We start from the raw sequence: 17,622 nt of genomic DNA on the forward strand, positions 1-17,622 counted from the left end.
TTTTCAGGGGCGTCGCTAGCCTTTATAATCTCAGGGGGCTCAACTAAAAAAAATTTATGAGGGCTTCGCCCCCCATATCCCCCATTTTGCGGCCCTTCGGCCCGCTTTTATAGTAATATATATGACTTTTTTAAAATTTGTTATCTCTGAACAATTATTCTGAATTTCGTATTTTGTATAATATGCAAACAAAATAAACTGGCAAAAAAATAAATAAAACAATACAAGATATTTCTAAAAATAATATTTTTTATTACAAAATCTATATATTATAGTATAAAATACTTTCGATTGCTAATATAAAAAAAAATTTACCACTAAAGAATTACAAGTGATAAAAAAGATTAATTAATTCATACATATACCTCAATTGACTATGATTTTTAAAAACCACATAATGCAATAATATAATTCTTAGCAACTTACATTGACAAAAGGTTACCAAACTAATATAACTCTCTGTTACCATTTTAGACAATGTTTATAGAATGGAATAATAAGGAAATATTTATACGCATAAACCATATCAACAATTTTTGAAGAGAGTATAAACGACCAATCCAAATCATAAAACTATATAGTGGTTAGAGCTTCCTTTTAGATGACATGATGGAAGCTAGATAAGTAATCGAGAAAATAATTGTGAGATATTAAATTTCTAAAAGATTGTCTTCCATTTTATAGTATATAAACAACTACACATTTGACCATTATTGTTTATCTAAAATATGCAATCATATGCTCTCAGCGGTTGTAGTAATAATCTTAAATTACATAGCAACACAAATAATAGATGCTGGTTAATTTGCAGAAATAGCCATGACACTCACGATGTAAGCAAATATCAAAATTTATTATGTTGGATAAATTGATAAAATAAAAACCTAAAATCGTTGGGAAAAATAATTATGCAAATATATTGAAGCCTGGAGTTATTTATATAGCAATGCCATATTAGAAATGAAACATTTTCTAACTATAAAATAAGGACCAGAATGATATGATGAAACAATTAAGAATTTATATATTGTCGCACCACCGTGGTATATTATATTTTATAATAATAGTAGTTTGTAATAATATCAAAAATATACTTGTATTAAAAATTTAGCTCAAAACTGTTTTTCGAAACAGAAAATAATAGCTTTCTTAAAAACACGTAAAAAAATAGAAAAAAGGATATCAAATTTATTACATCTATTGCAAAATGAATAATAAAAAGTTTAATTTTTAAAATAATTTATAAATAAATAGATGGCGTTAAATATTGAATGCAAATTGTTTTTATATTTATTATCAAAACCATTTATTAGTAAAATTAATTATAATATTAGCTGTAATATAATATATAACTGTCAAATACGTCTATAAAAGTTATACTTTATCTAATATTTTATAAACAACTGTAAATAGTAGAGTATATTAACTTTATGTCTACTTACTTTTTATAAAAAAGTCTCTGATACATATTTGGACCTTGAAAATTTTAGGAATAGGTATGATAATATTAAAAATAAATATACAGTTGATTAGTCATTTTGAACTCGGCTAATTACAATATTGAATTTGTTAATTTTCAAATAATATATGATTATATCTATTTAATTAGGGTTATATAATAATTTAAATAATAAAAGTCAATTAAACTTCAACTGTTAAAGCTAAATTAATATTTAGTGAGTTATTAATAATATATTTTTAATACAGAATTTGATTGCAAGCTGATATAGTGAAAATATAACTTATATGTATTAATCTAATTTAATAATCAAAATAGTATTCATTTAAGAAAAATTTAAATATTCTTATTAATTTTTAAATAATAAAATTAAATCTATATATTACTTAATAAAATTATAAAAGAAATCATTCAGAGGGCAATCAATAAAAATTTTTTTTTGTTCTAAGGGATATTATGGAGCCATTAAAAAAATTTTTTTTTGCTTCAGGGGGCTTTCAAATTTTTCAGGGGGCTCGAGCCCCTGCGCCCCCTCCCCCTAGCGACAACACTGGCTCGTTTGTGTTGTTGCAAACAACAGAGCTACACGTGATTATTCTACGCCCATCAAACTGGGTAAAAGTGATATATGGCGGTAAATTAAAAAGTGAAAAGAATCATCTACTAATTTTTAGGCAAGCTGCAGTTACCTCTGCGCACATAAAGAGTAGCTTTTTGCGAACTCCTATGGGCATTAAAAAGATAGCCACTAGCCCATACCCACTCTAAAGGATTTTTTTATATTTTGGTATTGTTGGGAATCTAGGAATTATATCGCAAGAATTTATTTATTATAATTATAAGTAATAATAGTTAATATTAATTGGTATTACGTAATAATATTACAGGTATAGGTCTGGAAAGGTTAAAATAAATTTTTACTGAATATAGGTTTATAACTAAGTTCATGTAAGAGATTAGTACTGAAATCGCTTTGTCATATAAAAATATTCAAACTTTTTTTTATATATAATAAGCATTGAATTCGGATTTATCTTAAATTGATAAAATTTGTTATATGTTATTTAAACTCTGTTCCTTCACAAGAAATTCATACAAACAAATTGATTTCAATTATCAATTGCTCAAGTTTAATATCCATGGCAATAAAAAGATAGTTTAAAATAGTGGGTATTATATTATCACTCCATATCAATGGAATATAACAAAGTAGCAATAATAATCAATAAAAAAATGTCAGCTTACCTTTTATTTTTTATTCGTTCGTTCATTAAAACCATGCTGCTTCGATATTCAGAAAAAAATATTAAAACATCTTTTAAATGTAATATTCTTTATTTATTATTGTATCAAAAATATGCATTTTTATTTACTAATGAAATGTTTTTACTTAATCAAAATTTGATTAAAATTTAATATATTTATCTAGATATAAAGTATACAACTCAATCTCAATTTAAAGAAAAAGGCTTGGAAAAAATAAAAATTAATAATGCTCAAAGTGAGAAAATAAACATTATTATAGTTTTTAATTATGCACTGAAATTTTTGCCAATAATAAAATGATCTGGTTATTAATGTGTATAATTTAGACATAAGATTATCAATTAATTTTAATGACTATCTTGTAATGTTAAATAAAATAGGTTTTTGAACAAAAATATTTAAAAGATAGGTCAACATCCTCAGATAAAATTAAACTATCTTTGGATCAGTTTTTTGGACTATTTTTTCTTTTTCTGATATTCACGCATAATAATTTTGTATTATTACAAGTATTACTGTTATATTTTAAGATATTATGCACAAGAATTAACTGCCAATCTGGTGCTAATTTTAAGCTATACACATTTATAAACAGTTCATTTTAAGATTGGCAAAAATATTGGAGTAACCATAATTATCATTATATTTTATGACAATAAAATCACAATTGTTATTTAAATTACATAAATTCAATGATGTTTTTATTATTAACACTGACTATTATATCATTTATATAATACCTGACAATATTTTACAGGGAAACCATTTAGGAAATGTTTATATTAAATTTTTAATTTTGAATTAAATTGGATTTTTAATTTAAAACCATTCTTATAACTTATTATTTCAAAAGAACGAATATCCTATTTATAATCCTATTTATTAAAAAAATAGTATTTATAATAATTTAATCTTCTATAAACATTAATATATAATGTCTTAATATAAATTTCCATCATAATGTTGTTAAACTAGTTATTTATCCTTAATATATTATTTAAATATAAGGAACTAAATAAATTGGCTTATTTATAATACGAAAATTAGGGTTCTCCAAAATACCTTTTAAATAAAGTGGGTTTAGCTATAGAATTGAAAAAAATAATAAAGAGAATCAAGCAATTTATAAGTTATATATATATATTTAACTAAGATATGACCAAATAATAAAATCGGGTTTTAACACTAGTATCAATATCGGTTCAAAGCTTAATATCAATGCACCTCTGATTTTTTTTAAAAAATTTATTTAAATACATAAAAAATTTAATATTTTTTTTTGATTGTAAAAAAATAATATTTTACAAATAAACAATATTAGCGCTTCGTTTCTAGCAAAATATTAAAATATATCAATTTGTTTCACAAAATTTAATATCTTATTTAAAAATTTAAGCCCGAACCGCCAAATTTTTCCGACCGGGCCTAGATTTGCATATCTCTAATTTCAATCACAATTTTTTTGCTTAAAAAATATTTGATCTTAAATATCTTCAATTTTAGTATCTTAAAAAAATTTCACTCTAAAGATTTCAAACTGGTTTTTTAAATAGATTTTTTTAGATATAGTTTAGAAAAATTAACGCTTAAATAAAATAAAAAAATAAGAATTGGAACATTTTATAAATAAAATATTACACTGTATTATGAAGTTTGAAGGGAAAAAAAAATTTATCAAAAATTCTAGTTTTGATTTTAAAAAGACTTTATTGATGAAAATTGCTTATAAATGATTTTAATAAGTCAAAGTATAAAATATCAAAAAATACGAGTCGCAAACTTTTGAAACTTTAAAGGAAAAAAAATATATGAACCTTTTTTTAATATAAAAATAAAAATATGTCCAAAAAATATTCCTAGAGTATTTTAAAAAATACAATTTAATTTGAAGTTTTAAGCGAATTTTTTAAAATAGATTTTGGACTTAGTCTAAAAAAGATTTTGACATTTACAGATATAATGTGATCAAAAATCTTCAAACTCTGATTTGAATTTTTTTATATTTTTTTTAAAAAAGATGGCTAATTTCTGCGAATATTATTATTATTTTCTTTTTAAAAACCTTTTCCTATCTCACCAACGGCAAAAAAAAATTAATCGATTCCTAAAAATAATAAAGATAAAAAATCGCTATCTGTCACAACATCACAAGGCAACGCAGAGGGACATGAACCACAACAAGTAATCGATATGATCAAATTCAATACTGACATCATATCCTCTAATGTTCCCCCAATACTCACCCCTAAAAATGCTTCTGAAGCGGATATTAATTTACCGAATGAAGCGAAGCATGCCCGCAAAACCAAAGAATCTATCCTTCACGAAGAGGACTATTTTAGAATGAAACATGAAATAAGCGCCAAAAAGAGTAATAATAATCGACCTTCCTTCCAAGCCGATTCCATAATGGAACGAATTTGCGAAAACAGGGTACAAGTGAACGGGGAACGGGATTTCGTGTTTCCCGACAAAATGACAAAAATGGAGAAACAACATTTGCAAAAAATAACGGAGTTAAACAAGATCTCCTATCAATTGGTCGAAACACACGCTAAAAACGTGGGCTTCAACGAGAACTTGAAATTTTTTGTCAAGGGCTGCATTCACGCTACTCAGGTAAATATATCAACAACAACCATTTTTTAAAATGGCATGGTATCAGAGCAGGAAAGGTTCATAGTAATAACTGAGATTTTATAGTTTGAATATTAAATTTTATGATGAAATTTTATTTAAAAAAATCCAATAGAAGATTCAAATTAATCACGTGACCTCTATAAAAATGTGCATTTTAAAATTTCATTTTCATTACTTATAATAAGGATAAAAACTTTTTTTTAAAAAAATAAACAAATCCGGCAATGAAGCTTAACAAATTAGATCTGAATCACTGCATCATGAATACCGCGGTTAAGGATAAATACGTTCGACAAATAGAGGGAATGTGTTCTAAGCAAAGATTTACATCGGCCCTCAACCTCATAAATAGGCTCTCCAGTAGAGGAATCTTTGTTTCAACCGACCTCATTTTACCCTTGATCAAATCGATCATAGTCAACGATTACTATTGCAGAAAATACTTTTTACCCCGATTTTTTGTAACCATTCATAATATGGTAAGATAATATACACAAAAAAATGTCTCGGACAAAAAGACACAGGGCAAAAATTGACAGGATAATAATAATCCCCATTTATTTTACAAAATTTTTTTAAAAGAGTTCTAAAATCTCTATTGTAATATTTTTGCCTGATGCCGGTGACTTTTTGCCTGATTCTTTTTTTGTCCTAATCTTTTAATTTGTTTAAGAAACCTGATAGGATGATTAATACTTGCAAATGCAAACTTACAGATAATTGTTTTGTTATATAGTCATTAATACGTCAGCTAAGCAAAATCTCAAATGGCCTATGAAGACCCCCCCCCCCCATCTAGATAATTATATTTTTTTATTATTCTGGAGGGGGGTATTTTATACACGTCAATCTTTCTGTTGATGACCGAATAGCTAGTTCTAAAACCGAACCATTGACCTTCGCTTCCACAATTTTTACTTTTCACTACCTTCAAAATAAAATTATTCAGGGCTATCCTATAACTATGTTGCTTAGACAATTAACCGATGTCGATGAGAAATATCTAGAGAAATTGGCAAAATACATCGCTGAATATTTGAACGTTGATATGGCTTACCTCAAGTCCAAAAATTTTTACCCTTCTCCTTCTTCCGAAGCGACTTCCGAAGAATTGGAGTACATACCTCTAGAATGTTCTTCCCACGATAAAATGGCCGACAATATTGACTGCATAATGAATATCGACACTAATTCTGACCTTATTACAGAAAATTTGGTAATTTTTAAAAAAATATATATATTTTTTTTAATTTAATGTAATTAGATAGTAATTTTGTTATTTTTATTAGGGTAATAAATAAGAAGACTTTACAAATATATTCTAAATTTATTTATAAAATATACATTAGATCAATAAAGCTCAAGGCACTCTCGTACATATGGGCATGAAATCTCATAAAAAGTTATGCAGCGCATTACTAAGGCAGGATAAATCAACTATCAATACAGTTGCATCGATAAAACCCTTCAATTATTTGCTAGAAATATACGCGAAATATGTTATAAAATTTATAAACCTATTCCTTTTATAAATCTCAATTGATAAGGCTTTCGAGGGTTATTTTTCGATTTTTTTACCGAAATTTACAAGATGATTCTTATAAACAGCTGAGTTGGTTTTTTTAAAAAGTATATTATTATATTATCAAATTTTTTAAATGATAAAGTTATAATAAATGACCCCCAAAATATTTATTAGGGCCTGATAGAAAACATGCGTTACATGTATCATATGATAAAATTTCTTGATATCAAACCGGACGTTCAAACCTTTGCCCATTTTTTGGAATGCATAGGTAGACATGACATCAAACCCGAGCTAGAAAAGATTAAGTTTGCAGAGTGTCTCATGAAAGAGATTGAAAAATTGGTAAATAATAATTATAAGGGAAATTTATAAATTGGGGTAAAATAATTGGGAAAAAGAACGTGGGCATAAACAGAAAGCTTAAAATGGAAGCAAAATATTGGTATAATCCGATTTAGACGTAACCACATTAACTTAAATATATTTGGTCTTTTTTTTTGGTTTTTGAAAATTCACAATGAAAATTTTCAAATATTATGCCTACTTTCTAGCAATCAAATTGCTCTTCTTTATATTCACAAAAGTAGAAAAAAATTAAAAAACTCATGTGAAGTATAGTAAGTGGCCAAGCAAAATAATTTCTTAATTTATTACGCAAGTCATTTTTATTTCGAGATTACACCAAATTTTAACTCCAAAAAAAAATATGATATATAACAAACAAAATGATAAGCTAGAAAATTTATTAGATTTCTGGGGTCAGATTATCAAAACGATAAATTTGGGAAAACTATAAAACGGGATTGTTTTTTCCATACTCCAACTATTTTATTGAATATTTGAATCTTTTAAAACACGAAAAATATAAAATATAAGTCATATTCGTTAGACGACATACTTCTCCAAGGTAACTACATATCCGATGAACCTCAATATATCATCAAAGTATATATTTTTTTGAAAAAATAATTTTTATACCGTATTTTATAATATTTTAATTCTTTTGTATAACTAAAATAAGAAGTATTTAAATATTTACTTTGATATATAATTTTGTTTATATATACAATTTGTCATATACTTTTATATTTTTAAAAGGCTGTCAAAATGGTACGACCTAATTTTGCCCCTAGGAAACCTTGCATTATCCACGAATACGATATGTCTATATTTAAAGATTTGCCTTTATCCAAAACTGTAAATTAAAAAAAAAAAAATTATTATTTACAAAAATAAAATTGTTATACAAAATATTGTATCAAAGTTAAATAATAAAATTATTACGAATTAAATATAATTCGAGTCGCTATATACTTAAAATCAAAGATTGAAAATAAATGTTAAAAAAATTTTTGAACAAAAATCTTTGAAGATATTTTTTGAAGAAGAGAGGTTTTTAATCAAATTTTAAAAATACCAAAATCTTTTATAAGTAAATCTCTTGTAATTTTCATGCAGAAAATAATTTTTAAGATGAAGTCAAATATTTTTGCTTTAAATATATAAAATGTAATTGTATTTTTGAGATATAATAAATTTAGGAAAAGATGATTTTGAAAGAAAATATTCTTTATTATCAGACAAATTCTTCATTTGGTATTTTTGATTTTTTAAAATTGGACGGGCTGGGTTAAAATTTAAAATATTTTTTAAAGTAGGGTGATCATGGGCGGGTTGAATTTTTAATATATTTTAGGCGAAATGAGCAGAGCTGATATGAATTTATTAAAAATAATAGCTTTATTTCATAATTTTACATATTATATATGTTTAATTAAAAATACATTAAAATAAATAAATTAAAAATAATAGCTTTATTTCATAATATTGCATATTATATATGTTTAATTAAAAATACATTAAAACAAATAAATAAAGAACCAAACCAGCCATTAAAATAATTTTTAGACATTGGGCGGGTTAAATGAAATTTATGGATAAATAAATGTGCGGGCGGATAAATTAAAAAAAATATAAGGGTTAAAAAAATTATAGCGAATGGGCAGGCTTTTTGGGTAAAAACCCAACCATTGCAGAGCTCTGATTCAAACCATGTTTGGCTAGACTAGATAATTTCCTTCAAAGATTATGTTTAAATAGATATCCATAACTCAAATTTTCTAAGTTCAGGATGGACAGTCTTATCCGAAATGGTTCCAATAATTAATATACCAGGGTTTTATAGCATAGATATTTGTTATAGGTCAAAACAGTTATATATAGTGATGACTTTCTTATGCACTCCACCCCTCTCGCTATTCATTTTATATAGACTGATTTATTAATATTTGATCTAACATGTTTTCATTAAATAAAATTACAGCTACCCCGTCAATCCATAAAAGCAAAACACGATGTCAAAGAGGATACCAAACGTTATAATATGCCTTATGCGGGACTAATTGATAAGTCAACATTTATGAATTGCTTATCTGAACAACTCGAATCGGAAATCGGTGGCCATGTTGATATCAAATCTATCTTCAATCCTACCCCTAACAACAGCCTTGACAAAAAAGGATCGTTAATGATTTCGGCCGCCAAAGATAAAGATTTACTTACTAAATTTAAAGATATTCCCAAAGACGAAAAGCAAGAAAGCAAGAAGAATGTAAGATTGATGAATCTATACATTGTATATTATATAGGGATATTTTCGAGGATTTATGAATATTTGGTATAATATCAATATTTATATCTGGCTTTTGCATTTTATTATCTTTATTTTTTATAAAAAAAATTAAAAGTATTTAACTACATATAAAAATTCTATTTCTTATAACAAAATTTAAATCTTATTCATTTTAATAACCTTTACATATTATATCACAATAAGGTTATTATCAAACAAGATTTTCATAAATCATAATATAATATATTTCAAATATTTATTTAATTTTTTACTTTACATACCTTTAAAAAGTAAATAGTGGCAATAAAAGAAATATTTGCTAATTAGAACATAATGCTTATCAAATCAAAATACCTTCTTTATTCATCTTATTAATTAAATATATTGTATTAAATACTAAACAATATATATAGCAGATTCAATCAGCCTACTGCAAAAAGTTAGACGCGGAGCGGAAAAAATGGCAAGAAACTTTGATGGAAGCTTTTAAAACCAATTTGCTAAGCATGAAACAGGAATGGGAAGCTAGAGGTTAATGTTCAATTTTAGTTTTTCATTTTATTTAACCTTATTTGTTAATTATAAATAATGTGTTCATACTTCAATTTTAGTTCAGTTAAAAGATGCAATATAATATAAATAAATTTCATTAATGAAAAGTGACATATTTAAGTTCCTGAACATTCTTTATAGTGGCAACGTGTTAATTATTATAATAAATTTAGAAATATCTTGAAATATTTTTTATTACCATGTGACAATTTTCTTTGAAAATATAATATTTATTATGGAAACACATGAGATGTGAGAATAGTATTATTGTATCAGTTTTCTCTAATTGTTGATATTTAATACAATGCATTTAATTTTTGTATCAAATAAGAGATATTTAGAATTTAAAATACTTTTTATAAAAAAATTTATATTTAAAAAAAAACAACAAAGGTTTAAAAAGTGGCTTTCAATTCTTAAATCTTTATCCACTCCTCAAGATTTTACCGCCTCAATTTTACGTCGATCTAATGTTAAATGTAATTTTCAATTATTTATTTTCTCACTTTACTCCATCTCAAGCATAATCGCTTAGATCTTATAATTTGGGCCTGCGAAAGAGTCAATACGTTTTCCTCTCTTTAGATCACCATTGCTACTTGTACATTCATACATTGTTGTATTATTAACTTATAATAATAGTATTATAAATTCTACAAGAAAACACATGTTTTCATAATAAAATAATTTGCATGTTCTATTAATAAATTTGTATACCGTGATGTATTTTCTTTCGGTTGTTAAACAATTTTATTTATTATAAAACTTGAATTAAAATAATTTTAAAACCCCCTTAAAGTAATTAAATGTATTGTAATTCTTATAAAAAATTAGGAAATAGAATATTTATCAACTAGCGCTCAATTTTATAGCCCCTCGAGTTTATTCCTCTACAAACAAATGGGGATGAGAATCAATCAAAAATACGTGGTTCATCAAAAATTGATGAAAGGATTTAAGGATAAGGTTGTAATAAAACTATTATTACTTTACCATTTTATTTATTATACGGTGAATCATTCTAATAATTTTTCTCAAGTGAAATATTTTATAAAATTATTTTGGAATTCAAAATCAAGAACTCCAAAAAAAGGGTGCTCCAAGTTTTGAATATTTTTTCTGTAAAAAAAATTTTGAAAGAGGATTACTATCTGATTTCGGTTCTTTAGAATTCGATTTTGGCGCAATTATAGGTTCTTCCAAAAACTCTGTTTTAATAACAGAGACCTGTAGAGGTATTATTTGCATGGGCCGGCCCAGATTATTTTTAAAAAATTCTTTCGGCCCGGCTCGGGTTTTATATTTTCAGGCCTGGCCCGGATTTTTTAAAAATTTGCATTTATTTTTAATTTTTATAGCTAATGACGATTTAAAATATTCGGTTTTAAAATATACTGGGTATTTATTTTTAAAATTTTTTTAGGCCTAGCAAGGTTGTTTTTAAAAAAAATTATAAGCCTGACCCGGGTATAAAAAATAGGCTAGGCCCGACCCGAGTATATTTTAAAAAATTACAATACATCCAGGCCCGCGTACCCGGACCCGACTAAGGCCGGGCCTGCAGATCTCTGAAGAACATATAACTTTTTTGAAAAAATAACGATAATAAAAAACTTTTAAAATTATCGCAAAACATTTTTGACATTATAAAGTATATTTAAAGTAATTGTGCTTTTTAATAAATGGTTCCCCTTCCGGTTCCTGAAATTTTTTTAAAATGGCTTCCGGTTCTAATAAATTTTTATATTTGTCCTGTCTTCGGTTTCAAATTCTGTTTATCATTATATCCAGAGATGGGGGGTTAATTATTATTTTTTGGGTATTGGCTCATTGGTATCATTTATAATAAGAAGTAGCGGCCGATACACTGATCGATACCGCGAATATTGAAATAATACTTGGCATATACAAAGCATATTTTTTGAGCCAAATATATTTTGATTCACCACTTTTTTTTAAAATTTTTTGTACAACAATATATATTTTTTTAAAATAAATTTTAAATCTAAATGTATAATTATTTCTTATAAAATAATTTTTGATTTTAATAATTCTTTAACGATTTATAAAACACCTAAATATAGCTCACGAATATCTACGATAAATTCTACGATTATACCCGTAACCTTAAAACCTTTGTCAATCACATACCCAGAACCTTGTGGAATCAGATATGTATTGATCAATTTGAATGGACCCATCATTTAGTTCATTTTTATAATTTATCATTATTGCTATTTATATTAAAATTTAGGGATTTCATATGTGTTCTTCCTTTCCAAAATGTTAATTCGAATCCGATTGATATTGCCGAGCAGTGTTGTTAAAACTACTTTTAAAAGTAGCGCGCTATTAGCTTTTTTTAAAAAGAGTAGCGAAAGTTGCCGCTACTTAAGAATAAAATTTTTTTTACATATCTATTTCCGTAAATAAAAAATAGACTCTAATTTCAAATGTATAATATATAATTTATTAATTAAAATTTTCATACTGTCATCCTCAAATCTACTACTACGATCAAAAGTACAATCTGACTAATCGTTCAATTTAAATAAGATAAATCATCAAATATTATCATTTGAGTATTTTTAGATTGGAAAAAATATTTTTTATTTCAAAAATATTATCTATAATAGGTGGCGTTTTTGATCTGGGTAGGGTTAGTTTAAATTATAATAGTAATAGTTAGAATTAATTATATAGAGGATAAGTTATGAATGGCCATGTTTGATGACTGGCCAGACCACCACCCTTTAACCTTTTATCTATTGAACCAATTTATCTCAACATTAGAAAGGATTGAAAATGTTTTGATAAAATTTATAAATATATAAATAGATGAGTAGTTAATTCTAATAATGTTGACATCCAGATAATTTATAAAATATTATCATTAAATAGATGAGTCTGATGATAAAATGATATGTTAATATTAATTATTTATTCTAATTTTTAATTTTTAATATAAAGCTTGAATAATATATATGGCCAGTTGAAACATACCACGTTTGGACTGAGCCAGAAAATCAACTTTCACATAAACTCATTTAGCTCAAAAACTATTATAGATACAGCTTTGATTTAAATTTTATTTTAAATATTAAGGATTGGTCTACACATTGATATTAAATCTTTTTGATATATTACTATTCCCTCGTTGAAGTTACTAGGCTTACTTGATGATAAAACCTTTCGGTACATCTTACAATGAAATATATATACTGTGTTAATAATTTTATTTAGATTAAAATATTTTCTGAACTCAGGGAAATGAATTTCCAAGGAAATCAATTTGTCGATATGATCTGTACCAAATTATCTTCAATATCAATCTCTATCGTCGACATTTTAAATTATAAATTATTTTGAAAACTAGATTTATAATGCAGATTTTATATAAATGTAATTTTCAAAATTAGATATCAATGTAAATTTCAAAATTAAATAAAATAAAAAGATCATGATAGTACTTATAAATATATTCTAATAGATTTTATGTATTTATTATATAAAGCGACTTTGTACTGCTATTGAAAAAAGTACCGCGCTACATTAACAACACTGTTGCCAAGACAAAAACAAAATAAATACTCTAAATTGACCAATTATATTTTATGCTAATCATGATTTCTTTTGTACATGTGTCTAGCGGATTTATTTTTCAAAAACAAAGATATATTTTTTAAAAATATAAATTATGCTTGTTTTTCGGGAATTTGTTTTCGAAAGTGGTATTTTTATTTTTAAAATTAAGAAAAAAAAGTTAGCAGAATAAATAATTTATGTAAGAGAAGATATGACCCGATACGAATAATATAATTTTATTTTCTAAATTATTCTAGGAGTTAGACAATCAGCTGTGGCCATCGACTTATCATATAGGAGTAATAAATTTTAAGTTATTATTATAATTTACCTTAAATTTGGGGTTTAATGATTGAAAGATATTATCATACATAACAGAATGTTTCTTGGATATCCAAGTAAGTGAGGAGAAGGATTGAATGAATTATAGATAAAAGAATGAATATATATTTTTTTTAAAAAATTACTCCCCAAATTCATTTTCAGGCCCGTTCCATACTGGATTCGATAAACCAAAATATGAGTAAACCGATGAATGATCATCAGCTGATTATTCAATCTGGTTAATTCATATGCAACTTTTTTTAGCTACATAGTGATTTTTTTAAAAAACATATCCTTTCGCCATCTAAATGATAATGAAAAAAGGAGACCCTTTGACTAAAAAAGTTCTATATATTTTTTTAAAATCGACTCAGCCCTGGTTTTTAAAAATCGGTACCATTTTAAGGCTTGGCTCTGGCATTGGTGCTGTCATCATCAAAGGAAATTCAGTCAATCACGTTAAACCTTTAAAGTTCCGCTAATTTAACTATTAGTAAATAGCGAGCAAGGTTTTCATAGTCATATTATTGTAAAAAGTTAATTTCGCAGACAAATAGATATTATTCCATATATAATTTATTATCTTACCTATTCAAATTTCAACAATTTGTAAACAAAAGAAATACATTTTTACATATTATAACTTCCAATCACATAATGATTGACATGTTGTATACAATTCAACTCATCAAATAATAAATCTATAATCTCCAATTGCAACATCTTCCCCCTCAATCCAGCCTAAAGGCTCATATCAGCATGAAAGATGATGCATTAATCGACTTACAATTGTCGAAAAATTATTAAAAAAAGCTTTATAAACTTGCACATGATATACATATACATAAATGCAAAAACCCAGAATACAATGTCGCGAACTCCATTTTGTATAAAAATATCAATATTGTCAAAAAATAATATCTATACGTCTAAAAGTTGTTTTGCATCTTTAAATATTATTCTCTTCTTTGCCACCCGTTCAACCCATATATCATATCGCGTTATTCCATTTATCGATTCTTAACGTTAACGTTGCTATTTAATTGCCTCTTATCGCTTCCTGGTTATCATTTTGTCTTAAAGCTCGTGGTACATTTGTATTGCATGCGTATGTCATGTGCAAGATATGTATTGATAAAAAAAAGTAACCCCGGGAAGAGTGATTTGAAAACTTAGATCTGAGTTGTATGGAGAATGATATATAGCTAATAGTCAGAGAGGATATAACATCTGAATGCTTTACCCGCGCCCAGGAATTATTTTATATAAAATAAATGTACCGCGTGTTTAAACAATTCAAAATATTAAACTGTAATCTTAAATTATAACAAAAAGGTTTATACTAAGGATAATCAATTTTATTTTTAATTTTGACAAAGCTCGGAAGATTTTTGTATACATTAATACTCCAACATATCAAAGTTGAAATGACCGATTCGAAATACGAAAAGTTTTAGTTTTATATATATATATATTTATTATTAAAGGTAGAGAAGATCTTTTAAAATATTTACAGTTAAATGTGCGCGATAACGTTTATCATTTATTAGAGTGTTTCTAGAAAGTCGATTTTTTTTCTTTCTGGTTTTAAGTTTTCTCGAAATTTTCATAATAAGGAAATATAAATTAAATTTAAGCCTTCTTTAGCTGGGCATTTACCCAACCACATCTAAAAGAATGGGGCTTTTCAAACTAACAATAATTCTGTATTATTATTACATAAATAAAAAAATATATATTTTTTTTATAGAAAAACATCTCCCGCATTTTTCAGTATCTTTCGGCAATATAGCATTAGTCAGAAGGAGGAATTTAAAGTTAGGATATTTTAATTATATAAATAATTTTGAAATTTTAATAAGCGAAATAAATGATTTATTGAAATGTAAATTTTTTTAAATAAAAATATTAAGGCCTTGTCCTAGGTGGGCTTAATACTTAATAGCCGGCTATTAAGCCTTCTTTTAAGTATCGGCCAAATAGGCAAAAAAGCAAAAGAAAAATTTAAGGAAAAACAAAAAAAAAATAAATAAAAACAAAAATCGAGAATAAAATACGAAAAATAACAATGCCACCAAATGCTTAAACAAAAATGGGGTTTCCTTCGATCAGATCATATACTATTTAGCCTATACTATAAAAAGAAATTAAGCCTTTTTTAACTAAAATTTAAAGGTAGGAAAAAAAAAATTATAAAATCATATATATATTTTAAAAAGTATTAGATATTTTTATATATTTATATTTATTATTTTTTGATTTACAAATAGATTATTTCCGCTGCTATTTCATTTTAAAATATAGTTTAATTCTTAAAAAAAAAGATTCAGAAATATAATATGGGGATTTGAGATATACAAAAATATATCATGTAAAAAAATTATTTTATATATTTTTGAATATAACCATTTTAGGAATTTTTGATTCATTTACCGAGCGCCATTTTTAAATTTAAAAAAATTTTGTTTTGTCCGGAAATGTATTTCAACATGTATAAAGTATCCACATTGTAAGTCTCAGATAATTTTGCATAGTGTATCAATTTTTATATAGATTTTTTATATAAATTAAATAAATACACAAAGGTTTATCGAAAATTGTCTGAAATTTACAGGATGGGTGTTCTACAAATGCTGAAATGCATTTCCGGTCAAATCAGATTTTTTCAAATGTAAAAATCTCCTTCAGTAAATGATATTATTATCTATTCAATCCCTAAGTATTTCATATCCTAATGCGACATATTATATATATTAATTACAACATGATTTATCTCATTTGAAATTGAACACCTATAGAATTTTAGTTAAATTGATAAGAAGCTTATTTATGTATTGTAAAATTAGTGGAGAACTCATATTACGAGGATAAAGTTTCATCAAACGAATAGGAACAATGAATTATTTGTTTTTTGATTGTTTTTAAACGAATCCCGAAAAAAACCCCGGTAAATGAACCCCCCAGGAAAATATACCCCCGGAAAAAAACCCCAGGATTTTTTTCCATATTTTTAGAATTTACTTTAAGACCTTATAATTTTAGAAAAAAATATTTTAAAAATATAATATATTAATAAGCTAAATTTCTTTAGGCCCTAATTCATTATTTAAAGATTACTCATATACCCTCCATAAAAAATGTTTAAACAAGATAAAATGCTGAAGTTCAAATTGGTACTGGGGAAAAATACCCCATTAAAATAACCCATGTATTTCTTATTTTCGTAAAGATTATTTGCTATAGTAATAAATACAATATCCATCCTTAATTATGATATTAAGTAGACTAATTTTGTAATAAATTATATTTATTTTATTGTAAATCATGATTATGTATATCAGTGGCGTAGCTACGGGGGTGGTTTTCGGGTTTGGACCCCTCCCAGAGCTAAATTTTTTTTTTAGATTATACGTTCAAAAGACTTATAAGTGACTTTATATCTATTAAATACCATCAATATTTATATTTTTTGGTTTGATGTTTGCGAAAGGATATTATATTACTATTGAAATTATTCTTGGTAGTATTATTATAAAGTCATTGAGAATAATCTACTTAATTATAATAACATATTATTGATGCATTTAAAAAATATATTTATTGTATATTATCGAAGATATGGTTATGTAAGATAAC

General features: G+C 25.5%; 1 protein-coding gene across 1 annotated transcript in view; it reads left to right on the forward strand.

The window, feature by feature from the left end:
* Nucleotides 1-2,885: 2,885 nt before the first annotated feature.
* LOC135926990 (DNA-directed RNA polymerase, mitochondrial-like) overlaps nt 2,886-17,622 on the forward strand; it is a 33,060-nt gene continuing 18,323 nt past the window's right edge. Inside the window, exons 1-16 of the mRNA XM_065462924.1 lie at nt 2,886-2,960; nt 4,845-5,344; nt 5,596-5,844; nt 6,315-6,581; nt 6,715-6,864; nt 7,065-7,235; nt 7,770-7,838; nt 7,992-8,090; nt 9,217-9,504; nt 9,939-10,056; nt 10,471-10,556; nt 10,912-11,043; nt 12,162-12,284; nt 13,920-13,961; nt 15,366-15,436; nt 15,737-15,803. Coding sequence (XP_065318996.1) covers nt 4,916-5,344; nt 5,596-5,844; nt 6,315-6,581; nt 6,715-6,864; nt 7,065-7,235; nt 7,770-7,838; nt 7,992-8,090; nt 9,217-9,504; nt 9,939-10,056; nt 10,471-10,556; nt 10,912-11,043; nt 12,162-12,284; nt 13,920-13,961; nt 15,366-15,436; nt 15,737-15,803 — 2,361 coding nt within the window. The 5' untranslated portion in view covers nt 2,886-2,960; nt 4,845-4,915. The remainder of the gene's footprint in view (nt 2,961-4,844; nt 5,345-5,595; nt 5,845-6,314; nt 6,582-6,714; nt 6,865-7,064; nt 7,236-7,769; nt 7,839-7,991; nt 8,091-9,216; nt 9,505-9,938; nt 10,057-10,470; nt 10,557-10,911; nt 11,044-12,161; nt 12,285-13,919; nt 13,962-15,365; nt 15,437-15,736; nt 15,804-17,622) is intronic.

This window comes from Gordionus sp. m RMFG-2023, chromosome 3 (assembly GCF_954871325.1).
Source record: "Gordionus sp. m RMFG-2023 chromosome 3, tfGorSpeb1-WG-v2, whole genome shotgun sequence".
NCBI lineage: Eukaryota > Metazoa > Nematomorpha > Gordioida > Chordodea > Parachordodidae > Gordionus > Gordionus sp. m RMFG-2023.